A 20714-nucleotide genomic window follows, 5' to 3' on the forward strand; every position below is an offset into this window, starting at 1 on the left:
GCTGTTAATGCCTGAGGCGTTTTGCCTCCCCGACAGACGCTCAATTCCACAATAAATAAACACCAAGGGGCGCTGTGCCTCCATCACACTGAAATGTTACCACAGAGGTAAGTAACGGAAACCTATATTTTTAAAAGTTAATACAGGGTGTGCTAAATATCAAACAGTTAATCAAGTTAAATGAAACCAAACCCAGCCCTCTCACCCAGAACCTCCTGTCCTCGGGCATTGATGCAGAATAACATAGACCACTTTCCACGGCGATTTGAGGGCAGCACCTCACGCTTTTTCCCCGCAGGGGTGTGCCACTGACTACTAGCACCGGAGAGGTGGTGGTGGGGGGTATCTACCCCCTCCCTTCACTACCCGCTTCCATCCCTCTCGCGTTTCTCGCTCATTCTTCCTCATTTGTCACTCCTACGCATAGTCGCAGAGAAGCAACAGCTATCCGGAATGTGGAATGAATCGGAGTGAGCTAACTCAGTTCTTAGTTCTCCAGTAAACTGTTAAACGTGCGATTGGGCAGCATTTGCGACAAATATGGCAAAACAGACTACCGATGGATTTGCCGTTTTCTCTGATAGACGGTGTGGATGAAAAATCAAACAGAATTGGGCAGCCGGTCGGGATCTGAAAAGCATTGAACGGGTCGCTCTATTCGACACAGATTGGAAATAGACGTGCTTTTAATCGTGGTGTTCGACTGAGGTTTGGGCATTGCTTCTCCGTCAGTCCACATTGTTTCGAGGTTTTATTCCGACGGTCAAGTAGCCTATAGCCCATTCATGTTGCAAAACCTCGGTTTATGACAATGGATTACTTGCTGTTTATATGCAGCTTATTGCTCCCGGCGGTGTTCGGTGTTGAAGGTGAGTAGGCTACACTAGGTTACTTGATTTAATGCAAAGAATGTCTTCCAAGTCTTTGTTACCTGTGTGTGAACTACATTTCTCGAGCGTCTTTGTTGTCCAGAATTCTCAAATTATTGCATCAAAGGGATAAATAAGCAGGCTTACTAGAAGGAGACACAACCTTAAAAAGGATCACATCACCACAGAGTCCACAGTTTTAACTTGGCATTTGTATTTTCTGTCACAGTACCCAAAGCTCCCTTGAACGCGATCACCCGAATCCGCTGAGGCTGAGGGTCTCTTGAAGTGACTGTGGTTCATGTGTCAGTCGTGTCTGGACGTTTTATGTGTGTGAAGACATTTCAGCTGTATTCATGTATCGGGTGGAATTTTGAAGTTTTTGCTTGGGTGTGAAAATGTGAAATTATGTCAAAACGGAATGCAATTAATGGCATCCAATTAACTTGTTGGCTGGAATTGTTTGTTTGCATGGAAGTATGTATCTGTTGCACTGTAATTGTAATACATGTTAATCTTTGTCTAACAGTTTTGTGCAGCTCTGCTATTGATTTATGTTGGTCTTATGAGAGCCTGGTTGGCACTTTATGCAGTAAGGGATGATAGCAAACGCATCCCTCACACTGGCCACAGTGCAAATTAAGAGAGAGCAGACTGATGCTTTCTCCTTATTCAAATGACATTGAGGGTGGGTCTGTTCTCACCACAGAGCTTTTCAATCTATACAAATGGCTTTGCAACAGATCCCCAATGTTGCACTCCATAGGCTGGCTCAGTCGCTGTCTTTTTTTGTTTGGCATTCTGGCAAATTAAGCATGTCAAGCAGCACACATGAGTGCATGTGAGAGAGGCAGCAACATCCCTGTCCTGCGCATGGTAGACAGGGCGTTAAACGAAGAAGCTGGTGGAAAAAACAAAATGATGAGGCGTAGTATGAAATGCTTAATATTTGAAGAATTGGACAAATGCGCTTGAGTCCATGAGTCAGTCAGCAGCACCTGAGGTCATGCTGTTTAAGAACACGCTTACAGAAGTTAGACAATCGCATGCTGATTTTACAACATAAGGCGGCCAAGCCAGGCCACACCAGCTTGGTATTGATGAGGTGTACCTTGAGCATGGGTCATTTGTGGTTGATCATTTGTGGTTGACTTAAAATGAAATTGTCAAAGGAAAAATAGCTGAGGGTTGGTGCACCCCAAGCACACAATTGCGGTGATCTTAAGTTTATAAGGCTAATGTGTGCTGCAAGTACTTCCATAGCACACAGTAACAGCGTACATGATTGCATTCATATAATCCGTAGCTAGACCAAGGCCATATGCAACCTTACTGTGACACAGGCGGCTCAATTTCTCATCAATTTCAGTGTCAAGAGGTAAATCAATGCAACTCCTGCTTCACCAGCAAGGCTACGCTGGGCTCTCACCTAGCACAGAGCAGTTAACTGTTTCCCACCTAAACAGGTCTACAGCTCAGTGTTCCTGAGGACAACTATAGCTCACCATGTTTTGAGCATATCAAGAGCACTTGTGAGCAGAAGCAGCAGGCACTACTAGTTATGCTAGATGTCCTCTAATCCTATTACAGTGTCAGGCTATAAATGATATGTTTCATTCAATCTATTTTCCATTAAGATTATACACCACAAACAGGACTGCCCAGGACACACATAAAACAGATAACATGAAGCACAATTAGGTCCAGAAAAAGCATACAAAAGCTACATAGTGGGCTGCACATCATATCTGACCTTAAATTGGCAAACTCAATTATCAAGGGAGGGAGTTAAACCCAGCCCAGAAAGCAGACAAGTGGTCTGTGTAACTGGATAGAATTACAAATCTCACACATCTCAAACCACAGACAGCCTAGCCGCCCTATCTCCTTACTGTGATGGCTGAGGTAATGTTGTGGTCAGTGTGCGTTGGTATGTTGTTGGATCATTTTTATAATCCTCCCCTTCTGTTATGTGGTTAGTGGTCAGGCATTGTTCTTTGTATATGAGATCTTTTCTTGGACTATCAGCTCAAAGATGTAGCCCCCCCCCCAGACGATTTACATGGCATTGTCTGTAAATCTTGTACACAGACTGATACAAGACTTGTACTGGTCTCCACTATCCTGTCTAATTTGTCATCGTTTGAAGGGTTTATTTTGTGTGTGCAATGTTTCTCCATTAAATGTAGAGTGCCATTTCCTCGTAAGATTAAAATCGGTTCGGTAAGGTCACAATATTCAGAGAAAGCGTCAGCCCTTGACAAAAAAATCGTCTAATGACTGCCCTTGACTAAAACACATCTAAATGTTTCTGCACACTGTGGCTCGAGAAACTCCTCTGTCTGAAAAATAACATTTCTGAATTACTCGCCCCTGGAAAATGAGAAGTTGTGACACAAGCTCTAGATTTCAGCTCAGCCGGGTGTTCAGATGCCTACAGCCTGAAGGAAAGACCAAATGAGGTCATTACGAGTTGATCAAAGCTGTGTGCCTTACATTCTGCCGCACATCACAGTGCTCAGCCTAATTGCATGCATGTTTTTATGGAGCTGGATGCTCTGCTTCTCCCAGCCATGATAAACCCCAGACCCGGTGTCAGCCTGTGACTTTTAAAGCATGTGGCCAAGTGGACATGGCTGGTGTGTGTGTGTGTGTGTGTGTGTGTGTGTGTGTGTGTGTGTGTGTGTGTGTGTGTGTGTGTGTGTGTGTGTGTGTGTGTGTGTGTGTGTGTGTGTGTGTGTGTGTGTGTGTGTGTGTGTGTGTGTGTGTGTGTGTGTGTGTGTGTGTGTGTGTGTGTGTGAGAGAGAGAGAGAGACAGAGAGAGCGAGACAGAGTGTGTGCAAGGTTTTGTGTATGTATGTGCGTGTGCGTGTGTGTTAGAAAATCAACACATATGTAACCTATGTCTGTCAGATATTGTTTGGTATGGTAGAGAGAGTTTGTATGTGTATTTGCAGGTTTGACTCTTTGTTCAAGCAAGAAAGTTTGTCAATGTTTTGTGTGTTTGAGAGAGAGAGAAGTGAGAAGAGACAAAGTTTCTGTGTGTGTGTGTGTGTGTGTGTGTGTGTGTGTGTGTGTGTGTGTGTGTGTGTGTGTGAGCGTGCGCGCATGTTTGACTCCTTCTTCAAGCAAGCAAGTGTATCAGTGTTGGGTGTGTGTGTGTGCATGTGCAAATGATCACATGTGTGAGAGAGAAACTGTGCTTGGAGAGAGAGAGAGAGAGAGAGAGAGAATGCAAACTGCATAGGCGTATTTGCGTTTGCTCTAATCAGCTGAGTTGATGTTATGCTCTAAATATTTCATGTGTTAGCTTGCAGATGTGTGTGTCACATTAATTTGAAGAGAGTGCTTCCCCTTGCAGAATACCAACTTACAAAGTGAATAAAACATTAGCATACGTGCAGTTTCTCCAGCTGCTGTGGAACTTCATACATTTTTTTGCCTCATTGATCAAAGGCGATCCAGAACAATAAATGCCTTGGGTGCAAATATGATGTGGACAACATCCCCAAGGATGGCAGTGGATCCTTTGAGCACTGCTGCCTTGTTAGGATTTGGCCATCAGTGTGCTGCTTTAACCGAGCTAAGCTTGCATCAGCTGCAGGCCCTTGGCGAGAGGCAGCCGTTTGCACAGCCACTTGTTAAGTGCAAAAGCTTGGGGTTTGACACTGTGGTTAGCAGAGATCCTCCTTTTAATTGGGCGAAAGGCTGAACTCGGAGCACAAGATATTGTTTCATTCGGGTTTTAGCTTTCCAAATAAGCCGCTCGCGCGGAGGGAGGGTGCTTTATTAGTCATTAAACAGATCTGTGTTCCGGTGATAATCAAGGAGGAGGTGGTTAGTTGGTATCTGTGGGAGAAGGCCCCTGGCTGATTTCTGTCTCATTATCTTTGGCCACACAGAAACTCTCATGGACAGCAAGTGGGCTACCACAGAGCTCGCCTGGACCACCTATCCTGAAAGCGGGGTAAGCAAGTGTTTATGACGCCTTTGAGTGAGTGTGCGTGTGTGTGTGTGTGTGTGTGTGTGTGTTTGTTTATTTTGTTTTCAAGAGGTCATGTATGTGATTATGTATGTATGATATGATTTGTTGTGATATGACCTTGTGTACGCATGCATGCATATGTATTTGAGAGTGTGTTTGTGTGTGTGTGTGTGTGTGTTTGTGTGTGTGTGTGTGTGTGTGTGTGTGTGTGTGTGTGTGTGTGTAGTCTTGCGTGTTTGCCCTATAATGTTTGTGTTTGTATGTGTTTGTATGTACTTGCCAGCTCGCATCCTTTTCTATTTGCCAGTGTGCTGTTCACAGTGCCGTGGCTATGCCACTGTGTTTGTGTGCACACTGCCATTTTTTTGTGTGCAGGCGTAGGGGAGAAACAAATGAGACAGAACACATGCCCCCCATGACAAATGGATAAAAATTACCAGGAGGCTGCTCCATTTGCACAGTGACTTTTCCAAACGCCGACTGGCAGTTGATTTCCCTCATAAGAAGAGTAAAAAATTAACCACCGTGATTTTGACCTTAAGCTTGACAGACCTCCCCCACCACACCGGGGCTGGAGCAATTTGTCTTTGTGGGAATGTGCATGCGAAGTCAGTCAATGGAAAACGATGGGTTGCCATGGAAACAATCTTAAGCAGTTCGAGCCTGCTTCTCTGGGCTCGCGCTCGATGTCTTGCATTTCAAAAGCCGTACATCATCATAAGTAATGTGGTCCCGCGCGCTGCAAGATAAACACATGCTTCCCCTCTCTGTGATGATTTCTAATTGTGTTGTGAGAAGTCAGAAAGGTTGGCAGTGACTTGAAATGTGCTTACACTCGACAACGGCGTGAAATATTAATGTTGTGCCTCCACACCTTCTGAAAAGCCACAATCCTGGGAAGGTGGTGGCCAGATTTGTTGCGGTTTAGGCTAGGTGTGTAAACAAAAGCCGTGGGATTACGAGCTGATTCAGTCATTTGATGCTTTGAGGATATTTAGAATACGATTTTAAACGTGTGTTTACCTGTAACTTTAATCCTTTAATTGTAGGAGATATATTTGCTATTTACCATTCAGAAAGAAAATGGTTTTAGAGAGATTTTAGTGTAGGGCTGTGTGCGTGTGTATATGGGTGTGTGCGTGTTTTTGTTTGTACCTCTATGTGTGTCTGTGTCTGTTTTTGTGTGTGTGTATGTGTGTGTGTGTGCGTTTGTCTGTGTGTGTGTGTGTGTGTGTGTGTGTGTGTGTGTGTAGGTGTAAGCGTGCGTGCGTGATTTCCATAATATGTTGCGCGTGAGTGTTTTTAATTAAAGGACTTTTTTGTGATTTGCTGTGTGTTTAGTCCCACTGCTGAATTGTGGGGAGTGTCTCTTGTCCCAGTTGACAGCTGGGTCTTTATTCTTTGACATTGTGAAAATCTCGGCGTTCCTAGGCTTGCAACGTTTGATTGCTTCCCCACAGGAGCTTGGTCATTTAGGGGTGTTTTTAAAGAGCTCCTCTGCGCTGCATTTGTCCTTAAAATGTTCTCTTTTTTTTGACTAACGCTTGGGTCAGCTCACAATTGGCAGGGTGTTAAGCATGGCAGCGAGTTCTGGGCGACATGCCCCGCTGTAAGTGGCTAAACAGACTTAAAAAAAAAAAGGCTGGAATCAGAAACCCTCTCTCTGGCTTTGTTCCTTCGAAAACAGTGGGAAGAGGTGAGCGGCTACGACGACAACATGAACCCCATCCGGACGTACCAGGTGTGCAACGTGAAGGAGCCCAACCAGAACAACTGGCTGCGCTCCGACTTCATCCCGCGCAAGGGCGTCCTGCGCGTCTACGTGGAGCTCAAGTTCTCGGTGCGCGACTGCGCCAGCATCCCCAACATCCCCGGCTCGTGCAAGGAGACGTTCAACCTGTTCTACTACGAGTCGGACCGGGACAGCGCCACCGAGTCCAGCCCGGCGTGGCGGGAGACACCCTACGTGAAGGTGGACACCATCGCGCCGGACGAGAGCTTCTCGCTGCTGGTGTCGGGCCGCGTCAACACCAAGGTGCGCAGCTTCGGCCCGCTGTCCAAGGAGGGCTTCTACCTGGCCTTCCAGGACCTGGGCGCGTGCATGTCGCTCATCTCCGCCCGCGTCTTCTTCAAGAAGTGCTCCACCACCATCGCCAGCTTCGCCGTCTTCCCCGAGACGGCCACGGGCGCCGAGGCCACCTCGCTGGTCATCGCCTCGGGCGCCTGCGTGCCCAACGCCGCCGAGGTGTCCGTCCCCCTCAAGCTCTACTGCAACGGGGACGGCGAGTGGATGGTTCCCGTGGGCTCCTGCACCTGCATGGCTGGCTTCGAGCCGGCCATGAAAGACACGCAATGCCAAGGTAAGTGCTGGGTTTTGGGACGCACGCTAATCCACCCAAATCCTGTCCTACTCCACAAAAACAACCGCTCCTCTCCTCTCCCCTCCCTTCTCTCTCCCCACCCATGTGAATTACGAGGGCTTTTTGCTTGTTGAAAATCGCTGTGTGGGTTATGCGCGGGTCACAGAGGCACTGTTACACACGCGAGAGAGTGTGGATCTGCTGGCACACACACGCTCCAGTGCTCAGAACAAACTAAAGAGCAGCGAGAGCGCCATATGCTCGGCCCAGAGAACCAGTTAGAAACACCACCACACTGCACAAAGGCCAAAGAGCATGTCAGTGTGTTCAAAAGGCATGTCACGAAAGCCGCAGTAAAACGCATCGTGAGACACACGGTTTCAGCTCAGTGCTTGTTATACACCATGTGAACCATACAGATATTAAAAAAAATACATAAACACACACACACGTATATGTGTGTGTGTGTGTATATACATTATATATATATGTATATGTATATATATATTTATATAACTGCACGCACAGCCATTACATATATACTGATATGTATATATATATAGTACATACATGCATTACATTACATACATACACACAGACATTCATACACAAATACACTCATACATGTGTGTGTGTGTGTGTGTGTGTGTTTCGGGTGGAGAGAGTATTTTTAATGCTCCTCTTCTTCAAGTGCGGCATGTCGCCCGTGATGACCCAGAGGTGATTCCCCCACTCCCCGGCCACTCCCCGCCACCTCTCGGCTGGCTGACGGCGGGGTGTTGATAATGGGGAGCAGGACTGCAGTGGTGTCGGAGAACAAAGCTGGCCGGCCGCACCAGCCCCAGCCGCTTCCCTGACAGATCTGATAGGGGGCCATAACAGAGCGATATGCCCAAGATGGATGACGCTGCGGAGAGCGTGTGAGAGAGACAGAGAGAGGGAGAGAGATGGTGAGAGAGTAGGGAGAGCAGACAGAGAAAGATAGATAGGGAGTCTATACATAGAGGAAGGCAGAGAGAGAGAGAGAGAGAGAGAGAGAGTGATAAAGGGAGAGAGGGGATACAGTACGTGTGGGAGAAGACAGATAGAACAGATAGGAAGCCAGCACAGAGAGAGAGAGAAAGAGTGAGGGAGAGACAGAGAGAGTGGGAGGGAGGGAGGGAGGGAGGGGAACAGGGCAGATGTAGGAAACGAGGGGCAGCAGAATCGACAGCACCAAGGAGAGAGGGAAGGAACAGAGGAGTGGAGGAGGAGGAGTAGAGGGAGGAGGAAGACACAACGAATGGGAGACGGAGCAGAGGAGCAGAGGACGACAGACAGAAGGAGGAGAGGAGGACTGATGGGCAGATGGGGGGGTTAGAGAGAGGAGGAGCGAGAGAAAAAGAGAGAGAGAGTGAAGAAGGAAGGAGCCCAAATGGCCTGTAAGAGATGGAAACGACTCCCTCTGCTAAGCCAGGAGCTGAAGTGTCCCTTTGCTTGTGCGGAGGTGCAGGGAAGGGGTAAATAAGTTCCTGTGCGAGTACGCCGAGGAGCTCATTTGTTTCCATGTGGCCTGCTCAAGGTTAAGAGCCTGCCTTTAAGGCCTGATAAACGATTCTCTGGGGTTGCCGCACCGCCAAGGCGCCAGAAAGCGCCGCAGCAATGGGACGGCAGAAAGTATAATTTTCCTTTATCACCTCCCCGCCTGTAATCCGCTCGCTGCCATACTCACTGGCACACACGGACACACACACACACACACACACACACACACACACACACACAGGGACAAACATACACATGCACAGATACACACACACACACACACACACACCTGTACACACACACTCAGATACACAGACATAAGCAAACGGACACAATGCACACCTACTCTCCAAGGTACTTAGACAAGGACACAAGACTCAAGAGTGCACACAAAGGCACATTCTTGCATTCAATCGAACACACACACACACACACACACATACACACACACTCTGACTCATACACCACACACACACACACACACACACACATACATACACCTACCTGGGGTTCTGTTAGCATTTATAAGGGAGACAGGGCTGGCATTTTATCACCAACTAAGTCTTAATTGTTTTCACTTTGAGAATGCAGAACACCATGAAGTGAGACAGAGGAGGAGAGAGGGAGAGAGAGAGGGAGGGAGGGAGGGAGGGAGGGAGAGAGAGAGGAGTTGGAATTTTCCACCTCTTCATGCTCTCCCGCTTCCCCCCTCAGTCATAAAATAAACTTTAGGCTGTGATAGACTTCAGCCTGCCGAGGGGTTTGAAAATGAATAGGGGAAGATTTTGTACTCTCCAGCTAGAGTATCACAGCAACACCAGCAGCCACTTTTGATAGTGTCTCTCTCCGGTACAGTATGTTGTCCTAGGACAGAAACATCGCTCGTTATTGTGCTTGCAATTTGTAGTAGACGGAACATTCTTTTGCTGATTTTTTTTTTTTTTTCTGATCACTGTATGGAACATCAACCAGAACCCTCATTCGGTGCATAGCATATAACGATGAGTAGCCATCTTTAAATATCGCTGAAATGCATATTGCATTAACACAAATAATTAGTTCCCTTGATTATTTACCATATGTTACATTAGCAAATAAAGCATCAGTCTGACCGATGCCTCCTCTGTGGCTCTCTCCAAAATGCAGTGATGGCTACTTTAAATTCCAGCCAAAAACAACTGACCGCTCTCTTTCCGCTACGGAAAGCGATATAATAATGCTTACTGTAAACAATCTGTATGTTTTGCACAGCAGTAGATGTAACCTTCTCATGCTCTTCCTCCACCCCCCCCCACCCCCCCCCACCCCCTCCTCCTCTTCCTCCCCCTGCTCCACCTCCTACCCCACCTCTTCCTCCACCCCACCTCCTTTTCCTCCACTCGCCTCCTCCCCCCCTCCTCCCCCACCTCTTTCTCCTCCCCCACCTCCTTCTCCTTCTCCCCCACCTCCTCCTGCTCCCCACCTCCTCCTCTTTATTTCCACAGCGTGCCCTCCTGGCACCTTCAAGTCGGAGCAGGGCCAGGGCTTCTGCTCGCCCTGTCCACCCAACAGCAGGACCAGTGCCAGGGCCTCCAACCTCTGCCCGTGTCAAAATGGCTTCTACCGGGCCGACTCGGACTCGCCGGACGCTCCGTGCACCAGTAAGTGAGCGAGGGATGGCGGACAGTCGTTGAGGGTTCAAAGGCATCCATTTAGGCGCGCGTTGGCCCGCGTCTCTGGTTCCAATTTGTTAGCATCGTAATATATTCTTATGCGGATTCAGCGGATTCAAATCCAAACTGACGTGAGGATGTCTGGTATGCTGTGATCTGTTACTCATTTAGAGCTGTGCTTGCGAACAAATTTGTGTGTGTGTGTGTGTGTTTGTGTGTGTTGGGTGTGTGTTTAAGTGTGTGTGTGTGTTTCGGGGGGTTGGGGTGGTGGCTGAGAGATTGATTCTGTGTGGTTGAGAGAGAGAGTGAGAGTATGTATGTATGAGAGAAAGAATGTGTGTATGCATGAATTTGTGTGAATTAGTGTGTGTGTGTGTGTGTGTGTGTGTGTGTGTGTGTGTGTGAGCTCCTCTGAGAATTTAGTGTGTGTGTCAATGTGTTTGTGTGTGTGACTGACTAATTGAATCTGTAAAGTCTGTGGAAACAAGCGGGAGGAATGCCAAGCTCCGGGAGGATTTCGCAAGGATCTGATTGGTTACCACACCGATCTACAGCTGGCAACATTAGCAGCCTATTTCAGCTAAATTGACTGCACTGCATCTACTGTTTGTTTTTGCTGCATCGTCCCTCACATTGCAAGCTAAATAAAAGGTGGAAATCCACCCTCAGTATGAGGTCCAGTAATCCTTTTAGGGCCATTCCTGCACTTGTTTACTCCATTTGTACAGCTGTAATCGGCCCTTAATTAGACATCTGAATGTGTGCGCACTCCGATGATTTTATGCCACAGACTGTCAATTAATGGTATGATGTGTCTGCTGTTTTGAAAGAGCAACCTCAAAATGCTCAGTGGGGGCACCGCGGAGGCTTCTTGAATGGCGCAAAAATGGCTCTGGGGCACTCACCTTTTCTGCCGAAGCTCATCACTGCCGCGGCAGGGTGCCAGCCAGCTTTTAGGAGTCAATGTGAATCCATTTGGAATTAAAGTAGTTACACTCCACTCGACACACGCTTTCAATTCATAAACGTTCCACCGGAGACTTGGTTTATGCACCTACAAGAGTCAAATTGGCTCTGCTTCATGAAAGAAACATGGGCCTTGGACAGAAGTGCCTTGACCTCATCCATGTGTGTCCATCCATACCCTCAGGCACACTTTAAGCAGAATGTGCCCTACATCTGAAGAGCAATGATGAATCAGACATTGTTTAATGTAGAATAAACCGCTGCGTATACCAGCGAGACTGTCAGAGTAGAATCAAGATTGACACACGCTAGCTAGAGGATGAACAATGTGGCCTGTATGCAAAATAACTGTAGTAGTTATATCATCGTGTGTATGCGTAAAACCTGACAGGAGTACAGTGAAGTGATGCCTCAGAGACTTGTATGACAGCCTGTACTCTTCACCTCTGTCATTGATCCGTTTGTGTGTGTGTGTGTGTGTGTGTGTGTGTGCATGTGTGTGTGTGCAGCCGTGCCCTCCGCCCCGCGAAGCGTCATCTCCAGCGTCAACGAGACGTCGGTGTCCCTGGAGTGGGCGGAGCCGCGGGAGCTGGGCGGCCGGCGCGACGTGGTCTACAACGTGGTGTGCAAGAAGTGCCTGCACAGCGGCGGCGCCTGCTCGCGCTGCGACAGCAACGTGGACGTGTCGCCGCGGCGACTGGGCCTGGCCGAGCGCTGGGCGGCCGTCAGGAACCTGCAGGCGCACACGCGCTACAGCTTCGAGATCCAGGCCGTCAACGGCGTCTCGGCCAAGAGCCCCGCCACGCCCAACTACGCCACCGTCAACATCACCACCAACCAAGCAGGTAAAGGGCCTCGTTACCGTAGCTGCATGATGGCATAATGATAGCACTGAAGAGTACAGTCATTCCCTGTGTATTAGCTACATTGTGTGTAAGCCACAAAACAGTGTTTTGTGCAAGTTGAAAGAAACAAAACCATATTAGGAATGAACAATAGTACCACATTAACTCCCCCCGTGTATTAAAGGTCTCATCTCATCGTTTTTTTCGTTAATTTTGTGGTGAGCTGTAGTATTAACCTCATAGCTGAAGAAATGTTTCAAAATAAATGTATAAGCCGCGGCTAATTGTTGGAAATTACGTATAGGCCCCTGTACAGTACAATTACACGGCACTTACTCTACCATACAAGAAAGTAAGGACTACTGCAGTAGATGTACACTGTTGCTGAATATCCTGATATTTAACATTTCCATTTTCTCAAAGAAACAAGACAACCTTTTGGAACCTTCTCTGAAAGACACTTCTCCGAAAGATCAGACACCCCCTCAGTACTATATCTGTAGCCTAAATTGTTCTCGAAATTCAGTATTTTTTCTTCCATTTTCTCTGAAAGTGTGCTTCTTGTGGGAATTTGACCTCTGCCCTTGGCACCGCTCGCGCCGGCCGCTCTGCCAAGTGGTCTGCAGAAGCGCTAGCCGGGCCGGTGCGCTGCTCAAATCATCTCAGCACGCCCTGATGTCAGTCCAGTTTGATGGGTTCAGTCCCCCTGACACGGCGCCAGATGAGCGCGGAGAGAAGTCGCCGGAGCACACGGACAAAGACGGAGGGGTTTTTTTTCTTTCTTGCACCTCTTTTTATTAAACAAGCATTCTTGAATGTCTGCGCGCTCTGCCGACTTCTCTCCCTGCGCGTCGCTATAGTCCGACACCCGCGAAGCTGCCGATTGTTCTCAGGAGCGCGGTGGAACTATAGCACTAATATTTCCAGATGATGTTCACCATGTGGATGTGACTGACTGACTGACTGACCCCCTCCACCCCCCCCCCCTCTGTCCGCACACAGCTCCGTCGGCCGTCCCCACTGTGCTGCTGATGAGGGCCACGGCTGGAACCATGAGCCTCTCCTGGCTGCCGCCTGAACAGCCCAATGGAGTCATCCTGGATTATGAGATTAAATACCACGAGAAGGTGCGAATCGCCTCACATCACGAGCAGGGGGGGAAGGAGGGGAGGAGTGAAGGAGGGAGAGATGGGGTTGGCCAGCAGCCCCGAGATCGAGCCGGCTGTTTTTAGCCTTACTCAGTGTTAGAGGCTTGCAGCGCTGCATGTGAGGGAAGAGTCCATGCACATATTAACTGAGATGAGTTCTGCTGAGCCTGTTAAATGGGTAGCTCTTTAGCTAAAGTGGCCCGTGTGCATCCTCAATCCTTCAGAGTAAGTATATGACTATGGCATGAGGATTTGAGGACAGCTAGCTTCAGTTTTCCTTGCCATGCCAACGGGTAGAATTACTCACTCTGTTGTGGCACGCCTCCCCCATTGCTCAAGCCCACGTGAAAATAGACGGTGCCCGGCCACTCATCTTGTACAGTCATGCTCCTTTGGGCTGGTAGAGGGGACCCACCACTGCCTAGCTCTGTTTACTTGGCTTAGATCTGATATTATGTGATACGTTGGCACAAGACGACACTTCAGCCACAAGCAATTTGTAGATGCCTGGTGCCTGAATCCACCCGAAAACTTAATTAGTGCAAATTTAGAGATGACAGATTGGTTTAGATTTTAAGCAAACTGCTGTCTTTTTCAGGTAGGGATATTTAGCGGACGAGCTGATCGGAAATGAGAAAAGCTGTATGTCCAATATTTTTACTGGTATATTTATGAATTTGTAACACGTTCAACTGTGTTGAGCGTTGGAATATATATTTCTAAAAGCTCATTTTTCTGATGTCATCCTACAGTTGCTGAGTTACATTCTAATGAGTTGACTGTCATATTCAAATTCAAATGGTCTCTTCATTTTTTTTCCAGAGCTGTAAATATATATTTGTATACATACAGTTTTTCATGTTTTCTGTATATGCTGTTTTCTGTTTATCTCTGCATAGTGAGCGTGTATTTCTAACAAGTGCCAACTGTTTTCCATAGGGAGAGGCGTTTTCCCACACAGTGACTGCCCAACACAGCTCTGCCAGGGTGGAGGGCCTGAAGGCGGGCACTGCCTACATGGTGCAGGTCCGCGCTCGCACCGTAGCCGGATACGGGCGCTACAGCTTCGCGGTGGAGTTCAGTACCAACGAACACAGTAGGAACATTTTCTCTCTCTCTCTCTCTCTCTCTCTCTCTCTCTCTCTCTTTCAGCTATCCTGGTAGCATTGCTTTTCCTTGTTATGTTAATGCTCAGTGTCATGTTTTCTGAAATTGTCTACGCGCTTGGCACTGGGAGAATGCTGACGTTTGTGGTGGAATTTTAACGGCTGTCATTTCGTTTTTTTGTCATGCCAATGGGGGTATCATGCTAATTGCTTGTCGCTGGTCTCGCTAGGTGACCCAGAAAGGTCTGTGCAAGATCAGCTGCCACTCATCGTGGGCTCTGCCACAGCAGGGTTTGTTGTCATTATCGCCCTGGTTGTCATCGCCGTCGTCTGCCTCAGGTAAAATAATCCCACACGCAGTCTCCTTCCATTACTGATCTGTCTTTTGGATTTTAAAAAAGCTCTCTATTTTCCGCTCGGCGTGCACACATTTCACCGCGCCGAGACTCTTAAGCTCCAGGAAGAATCAGTGTTCTTCAAATGCCTTCAAATGGAAGTCGAGATGCTCACATTTTTGTCATTTCTTTGTCACAGACGAGTCACTCCTTACACACACACATACACACACACACACGCACACACACACACACACAGGACAGCGGACAGGACAGCAGTTGGCTGTTGAGGAGTCCCCAGACTGACACAGTGTCCATGTTTCCCCATTCCCCCTTGACAGGCTTAGCCTTGTCATGCCAAACTAACCCCTCCCTTGCCCCTCTGCCTTTCTTCTTTCTCACTCATGCATTCTGTCCCTGTGTCCCCCCCGTGTGTGTGGGTGTGAGATTGTGTGTGTGTGTGTGTGTGTGTGTGTGTGTGTGTGTGTGTGTGTGAGTCTTAGTAAGGCGTCTCTCGCATAAGCCCAGCATTTCAATTGGAGATGAGATGCTAATTAGCTGCTGGCATCATTGTTATCACAGGTTGTGGGGAAACAAAAGGAATCCCACGGACGCTGAATTCCAATAGGGCCCCTTCCACAGGGCTCCAGCGCACTGTGCCGCCGCTGAGGAGCAGGAGGCAAAACAATGGCCCTTTAATGAGAGGAGAGGGACTTTTTCACGCCGCTAATCGGCTTGACAAAATCGCGTGGTTGTGTCGAGCATCTGCAGTTAGCATCTGAGGGTGCTGGAGAGTCGGAGCGTCCGCAGGGGCCAGAGTTCGGGGTTCCGTGTCTGCAGACGGACACCTGCTGTGTCATCAGCGGTTGGGGATGGGGTGGCGGGTCTGCGGAATGTGACCCCTCGATTTCGGGGACTTGACCCATGCCCCTGGGAATGTGGCTCCTGTCTGACCCTTCAGTTAGCACGTCTCATAGTTTCCCTTTCCTAGTCTACTAACATGTAAAGTGCTTTTGAATACTATTTGAATATTTTTTTTTTCTTGTCAGGGAAGATTATAGGCACTTGTTTGATATTTCGCTTCTGCCTTGTGACTGACTTTGAGGGATGGGTGTCTGTTCTGTGGTTTGTTTGTTTGTTTTTTTTAGGAAGCAGCGCACGGGCTCAGAACTGGAGTACACAGAGAAGCTGCAGCAGTATGGTACGGCCACCTGCAGACACAAGCGCACCAACTCAGAATCACAAATCAGTGTTGCAAGAGCACAGAAAGAACGGCAGGGACACTGCCTCAATCCACACGCGGCTGTTTATGATAAGACGCGGGGTTGGTTTTTTTTCTCACCAAAAAAGGAATGAATCGCAAATTAGAGCCTACTTGTTTTTCTTCCATTGCAGTCACCCCCGGTGTGAAAGTGTACATCGACCCCTTCACATACGAGGACCCTAATGAGGCCGTCCACGAGTTTGCCAGAGAGATCGACATCTCCTGCGTGAAGATCGAGGAAGTGATCGGCGCAGGTAAACAAGCGCCGCTAACACGCCATCAGCTAGCCACAAACGGCAGCTGTGCGAGCTAATCAAGCCACTCTCACTCTACTAATGTGTGTGCAACAACACGTCTAGTGCTCTACAAAGCCGCGTTCGGCGTGACATTTAAGAGGGGGGCCGCTTTCCTTGTGCGGCAGTAAATAGGAACCTCCCCGCAGCCACAACTCAGTATTAACGCCGTAATAAAAGATTCCCAGTCGTAAAACATTAATGTCGCTGTATCCATGAGCATGCTGGTTTCCTTTTTCCACCTTTAACGAGGCTTCCATCCTCCACCACTCACTCACTCACTCACTCCTCCTCCTCCACCTCCACCGACTCCCCCCCTCCTCCTCCACCCCCTCCTCCTCCACTCCGCCAACCCCTCCTCCCCCCTCCTCCTCCTGCCTATCTGCTTCTTCCATCCCTCTTCCTCAGGTCCAAGGTGTCAGTCCCTTACTGCCCCCAAGCTTCTGTGTCGCCCCCCTCTCTCCACCGCCACCACCCCTAAACTCCTCGCCCACCCCCTCTCTCCATCTGTCCCTTGCCTCCTGGACCACTAACATTCTCTGCCACTCTCCTCTACCCTCCCCACTCTTCTCCTCTCCTCATTTCCTGTCCCCCCCCCCTTTTTTTCCATCCTTTCCATCATAGCAACAACTGTTATCATTTTCTCTCCTTCCATACTCCCACTCCCACTCCCACCACCGCACACACGTATCTGTTCTTGGAGCGAAAAGCTCTAGTTTTGACCCACTCAACCACCCCGCCCCCCTCTCCTCTTCCGAGTGGACTCAGAGACCAGTCCCCCCCCCCCCCCCCCCCTCCCCCCCCCCGACCTCCCTCACGCTCCCCCCCTTCACTGCTCCCGTCTTCCCCCCGCTGTGCCGCAGGGGAGTTCGGCGAGGTGTGCCGGGGGCGCCTGAAGCAGCCGGGCCGCAAGGAGGCGGCCGTGGCCATCAAGACGCTGAAGGCCGGCTACACCGAGCGCCAGCGCCGGGACTTCCTGGCCGAGGCGAGCATCATGGGCCAGTTCGACCACCCCAACGTCATCCACCTGGAGGGCGTGCTGACCCGAAGCTGCCCCGTGCTCATCGTCACCGAGTTCATGGAGAACGGCGCGCTGGACTCCTTCCTCAGGGTAGGCGTTTTTGGTGACTGCAGAGAACGTGTCGTTTTTTTTCAAGCCGGCCAGATTTTTATGCTCAATAAATCTATGCAGTGAAATCAGTCGAGCTAACAGGAGGAAGTCTCCAAGAGTTTGATTTTTTACAGACTTACTTTGGGCTTTTCTAGCCTTTAATGATAGGACAGCAGAAATGAAATATTGGGGGAATGGGGGGTGGAGAGTGAATCGAGAAATGACCATAGGCCAGACTACATCCTTAACGCAAATCTGAGCATGAGGGAACTTTATAATTATGGCGTGCCTTCAACTCTTACGCTTATACTCAGATCAGAGGAGATTGTTTTGTAATGACCAGCTTTCACACTGGGTTGTAAATAAAGATAGAAAAGAAAAATAGTCTCTTGAATGGAACACTTCAAATCTCACTGTTGTAATTGTGCTTTCTAAACTATACATACAAGTGCACAACGGTGCCTATACAGTACATTCACATAGGCACTCTCTCCCTTTCACTGAATACTATCATAAACCATTGCACTTTGCTAAACTCCTGAAGTGCACCGCCAACAAAATGGTTCATTTCCTATGTATACACTGATATGAATGTACATATGCGTGCATGTAAATGTAAATGGCTGAAGGACATTTCAGTGTAAACATGCTTAAGGCTAATCAGCAGTTCTTGTGAGTTGGAGCTTCTTGGGGAGCTTTTGCAGCAGAGCACACGCTGATATTAGTCAAAGTGGTTTATGATAAGTGTTGGAGTAACACTTTGCAGTGTATAGCCTACTGTGACCTAATTTTCTGTTGGCCAACAACACATCACATGAATTTCTCATCCGCCGAGATTTGGCGCGGATTTATTGAGCATAAAAATCTGCCCAGGTTGAAAAATGGCACATGTGTTTTTTTCATGCATGCAACGTTTTCCTATTCAAATTGCACTGACTCATGGCGAGGAGTCGAGGACACAGCTCATGTGCCGTCACCGCTTCGCCCCATAAAACAAAAACCCGCGCTCGGCTCTCCTGGCACTCTCTCGCTCGGCCCCGGCGTCTGAAAAAAGCGCCGAGACTCGAAGACGGCGCAGAGGCGGCCTCAGAGGCCATCAGGAGCTCCGTGACTCAGGACTTGAAGCTCGCGCTCCCTCTGATATGGGTCTCCAGGGCAGGCAGAGCAGTAGCAGTAGCAGGGCGGACAGACAGACAGACAGACGAGGCAAGGCAGGGCAGGGGCACTGTGTTCTCAGAACCCCGCGCTCTCTCACACAGGGCTACCGAGGGACGCCGCACTAGAGAGAGAGCCACGAGAACCCAGAGAGATCTAAAGATGGACTCAGATTACCTGTGATGCTGCTGAGAGGCTTAGAGTGAATCATGCGCTAGGATGGTAGAGGGAAGGGAAGGGAAGGGACGGGGGGGAAAAAAACGGAATCCAGAAGTATTTTGAATCTCATCCTTGACTCCTGCTTGCTTTCGTAACGTAAGCTGGCTCAGAGCTGCAGGCATCCATCTGCCATGCGATGTTCTCTGCCACAGATGCTTTTCTGCATATATACAGCTTCTCGCTCTAGATGCATAGTTAGAGCTATGGGGATACTCTGTAACAAAAGCGCCCTTTTTTTCAAAAACTGATTGAGTTTTTATTTTTAATCCATGACAAACCCTGCAGTCTCGTCTGATACAGCCATGGAAACCAATAAACAGATTTTGGCAGCTGGTGTTGTTATTTTTGTTTGTGCGCCGAAGTGGCGATTGCTTTGTTGTCCCTAAAAGACACAAACATTTTTAGATTAAAAGGGAGAATCCAGTGCGATGGGAGCTGTTTGCATAGAGAGGACTTTTTTTGCCGGAAGCCGTGCATAGTCATCGTGGCAAGGGCTCATCTTACAGTAAACAGTTATTTACGGCCGCCGTTATGTCATGGCAGTGCCTGCGAAAATTGACTTTCTGCTTTCCCTCCCACTCGACGGCAGATGAATGATGGGCGGTTCACCGTGACTCAGCTGGTGGGGATGCTGCGCGGCATCGCCTCGGGGATGAAGTACCTCTCCGAGATGAACTACGTCCACCGCGACCTGGCCGCCCGCAACGTCCTGGTCAACAGCAACCTGGTCTGCAAGGTGTCCGACTTCGGCCTGTCCCGCTTCCTGGACGACAACTCCGCCGACCCCACCTACACCAGCTCCCTGGTACGTGTGTCGCATGCTGTGCCAAGGTGACGCGCTCCGTGACCCGTTCTGTGGTTAGAGCACTGGGTTTGCATTATTCATGACTAAACATATCTGCCACTTACTGTAAAGGAGTTGGCCTACTTTTCCCTCTTTTTTCCCTGCACCGTTGCCTCCGATGCACAGTCTAGCATATATACTGCGTAAATGGCACAGCTCATTTAGACGTGACAGGGAGAAGCTGCTTGATTTGGTGGATCCTGGCAGTAGCTCTGTGTCAGTCACTGATCTGAAGGGGCTGACTCTCGTCTTCTCGTCTGCGCTGTGCTCTAGGGGGGGAAGATCCCGATCCGCTGGACTGCCCCCGAGGCCATCGCCTTCCGCAAGTTCACCTCGGCCAGCGACGTGTGGAGCTACGGCATCGTGATGTGGGAGGTGATGTCATTCGGAGAGAGGCCTTACTGGGACATGAGCAACCAAGATGTGAGTCACAATCTCAGCCTCTAATGACATCATGAATTACCATCAACAATCAACACACACACACACACACATACACCACACATGAGCACACACACACACACACACACACACACACACACACACACGCACACACACACACACACACACTCACCCCCCCCCCCCCCGACACACACACACACACACAAATATATGAAGAGTTTTGTTCCAAAAAACAATATCTCCATTCGTAAAAACATTAACAAGTCATGTTATTTAATTGTATGCCACACTACACAACAATTAAAATGTCCTGTTGTATTACACCCGTATCATTTACTGATTTAATGAATGAGCCGTCCTCCTACTCACACTGCTACTGCGCTCTTAACTACTCATGTATAATACATCCGGTACATATTTTTACATATCTCTCCTCTCTCCACTCCCCGGTGGCTCGCCACATGCAGGTGATGAATGCAGTGGAGCAGGACTACCGGCTGCCCCCGCCCATGGACTGCCCCACGGTGCTGCACCAGCTCATGCTGGAGTGCTGGCTCAAGGAGCGGAACCAGAGGCCCAAGTTTGCCCAGATCGTCAGCACGCTCGACAAGCTGCTCCGCAACGCCGCCAGCCTTA

At 48.9% G+C, this 20714-nt stretch overlaps 1 protein-coding gene across 1 annotated transcript in view; it reads left to right on the forward strand.

Annotated features, from left to right (window-relative positions):
* The first annotated feature begins 397 nt into the window (after nucleotides 1–397).
* Nucleotides 398–20714, forward strand: part of ephb3a (eph receptor B3a) — a 25176-nt gene continuing 4859 nt past the window's right edge. Inside the window, exons 1-14 of the mRNA XM_062530484.1 lie at nucleotides 398–869; nucleotides 4772–4836; nucleotides 6542–7214; nucleotides 10223–10378; nucleotides 11866–12201; nucleotides 13204–13328; nucleotides 14289–14445; nucleotides 14686–14794; nucleotides 15939–15991; nucleotides 16186–16308; nucleotides 17211–17458; nucleotides 19422–19637; nucleotides 19950–20099; nucleotides 20546–20714. The exon at nucleotides 20546–20714 is cut by the window's right edge and continues 25 nt beyond it. Coding sequence (XP_062386468.1) covers nucleotides 806–869; nucleotides 4772–4836; nucleotides 6542–7214; nucleotides 10223–10378; nucleotides 11866–12201; nucleotides 13204–13328; nucleotides 14289–14445; nucleotides 14686–14794; nucleotides 15939–15991; nucleotides 16186–16308; nucleotides 17211–17458; nucleotides 19422–19637; nucleotides 19950–20099; nucleotides 20546–20714 — 2644 coding nt within the window. The 5' untranslated portion in view covers nucleotides 398–805. The remainder of the gene's footprint in view (nucleotides 870–4771; nucleotides 4837–6541; nucleotides 7215–10222; nucleotides 10379–11865; nucleotides 12202–13203; nucleotides 13329–14288; nucleotides 14446–14685; nucleotides 14795–15938; nucleotides 15992–16185; nucleotides 16309–17210; nucleotides 17459–19421; nucleotides 19638–19949; nucleotides 20100–20545) is intronic.

The sequence above is a fragment of the Sardina pilchardus genome, chromosome 2 (assembly GCF_963854185.1).
Source record: "Sardina pilchardus chromosome 2, fSarPil1.1, whole genome shotgun sequence".
In the NCBI taxonomy this organism is placed as follows: domain Eukaryota; kingdom Metazoa; phylum Chordata; class Actinopteri; order Clupeiformes; family Clupeidae; genus Sardina; species Sardina pilchardus.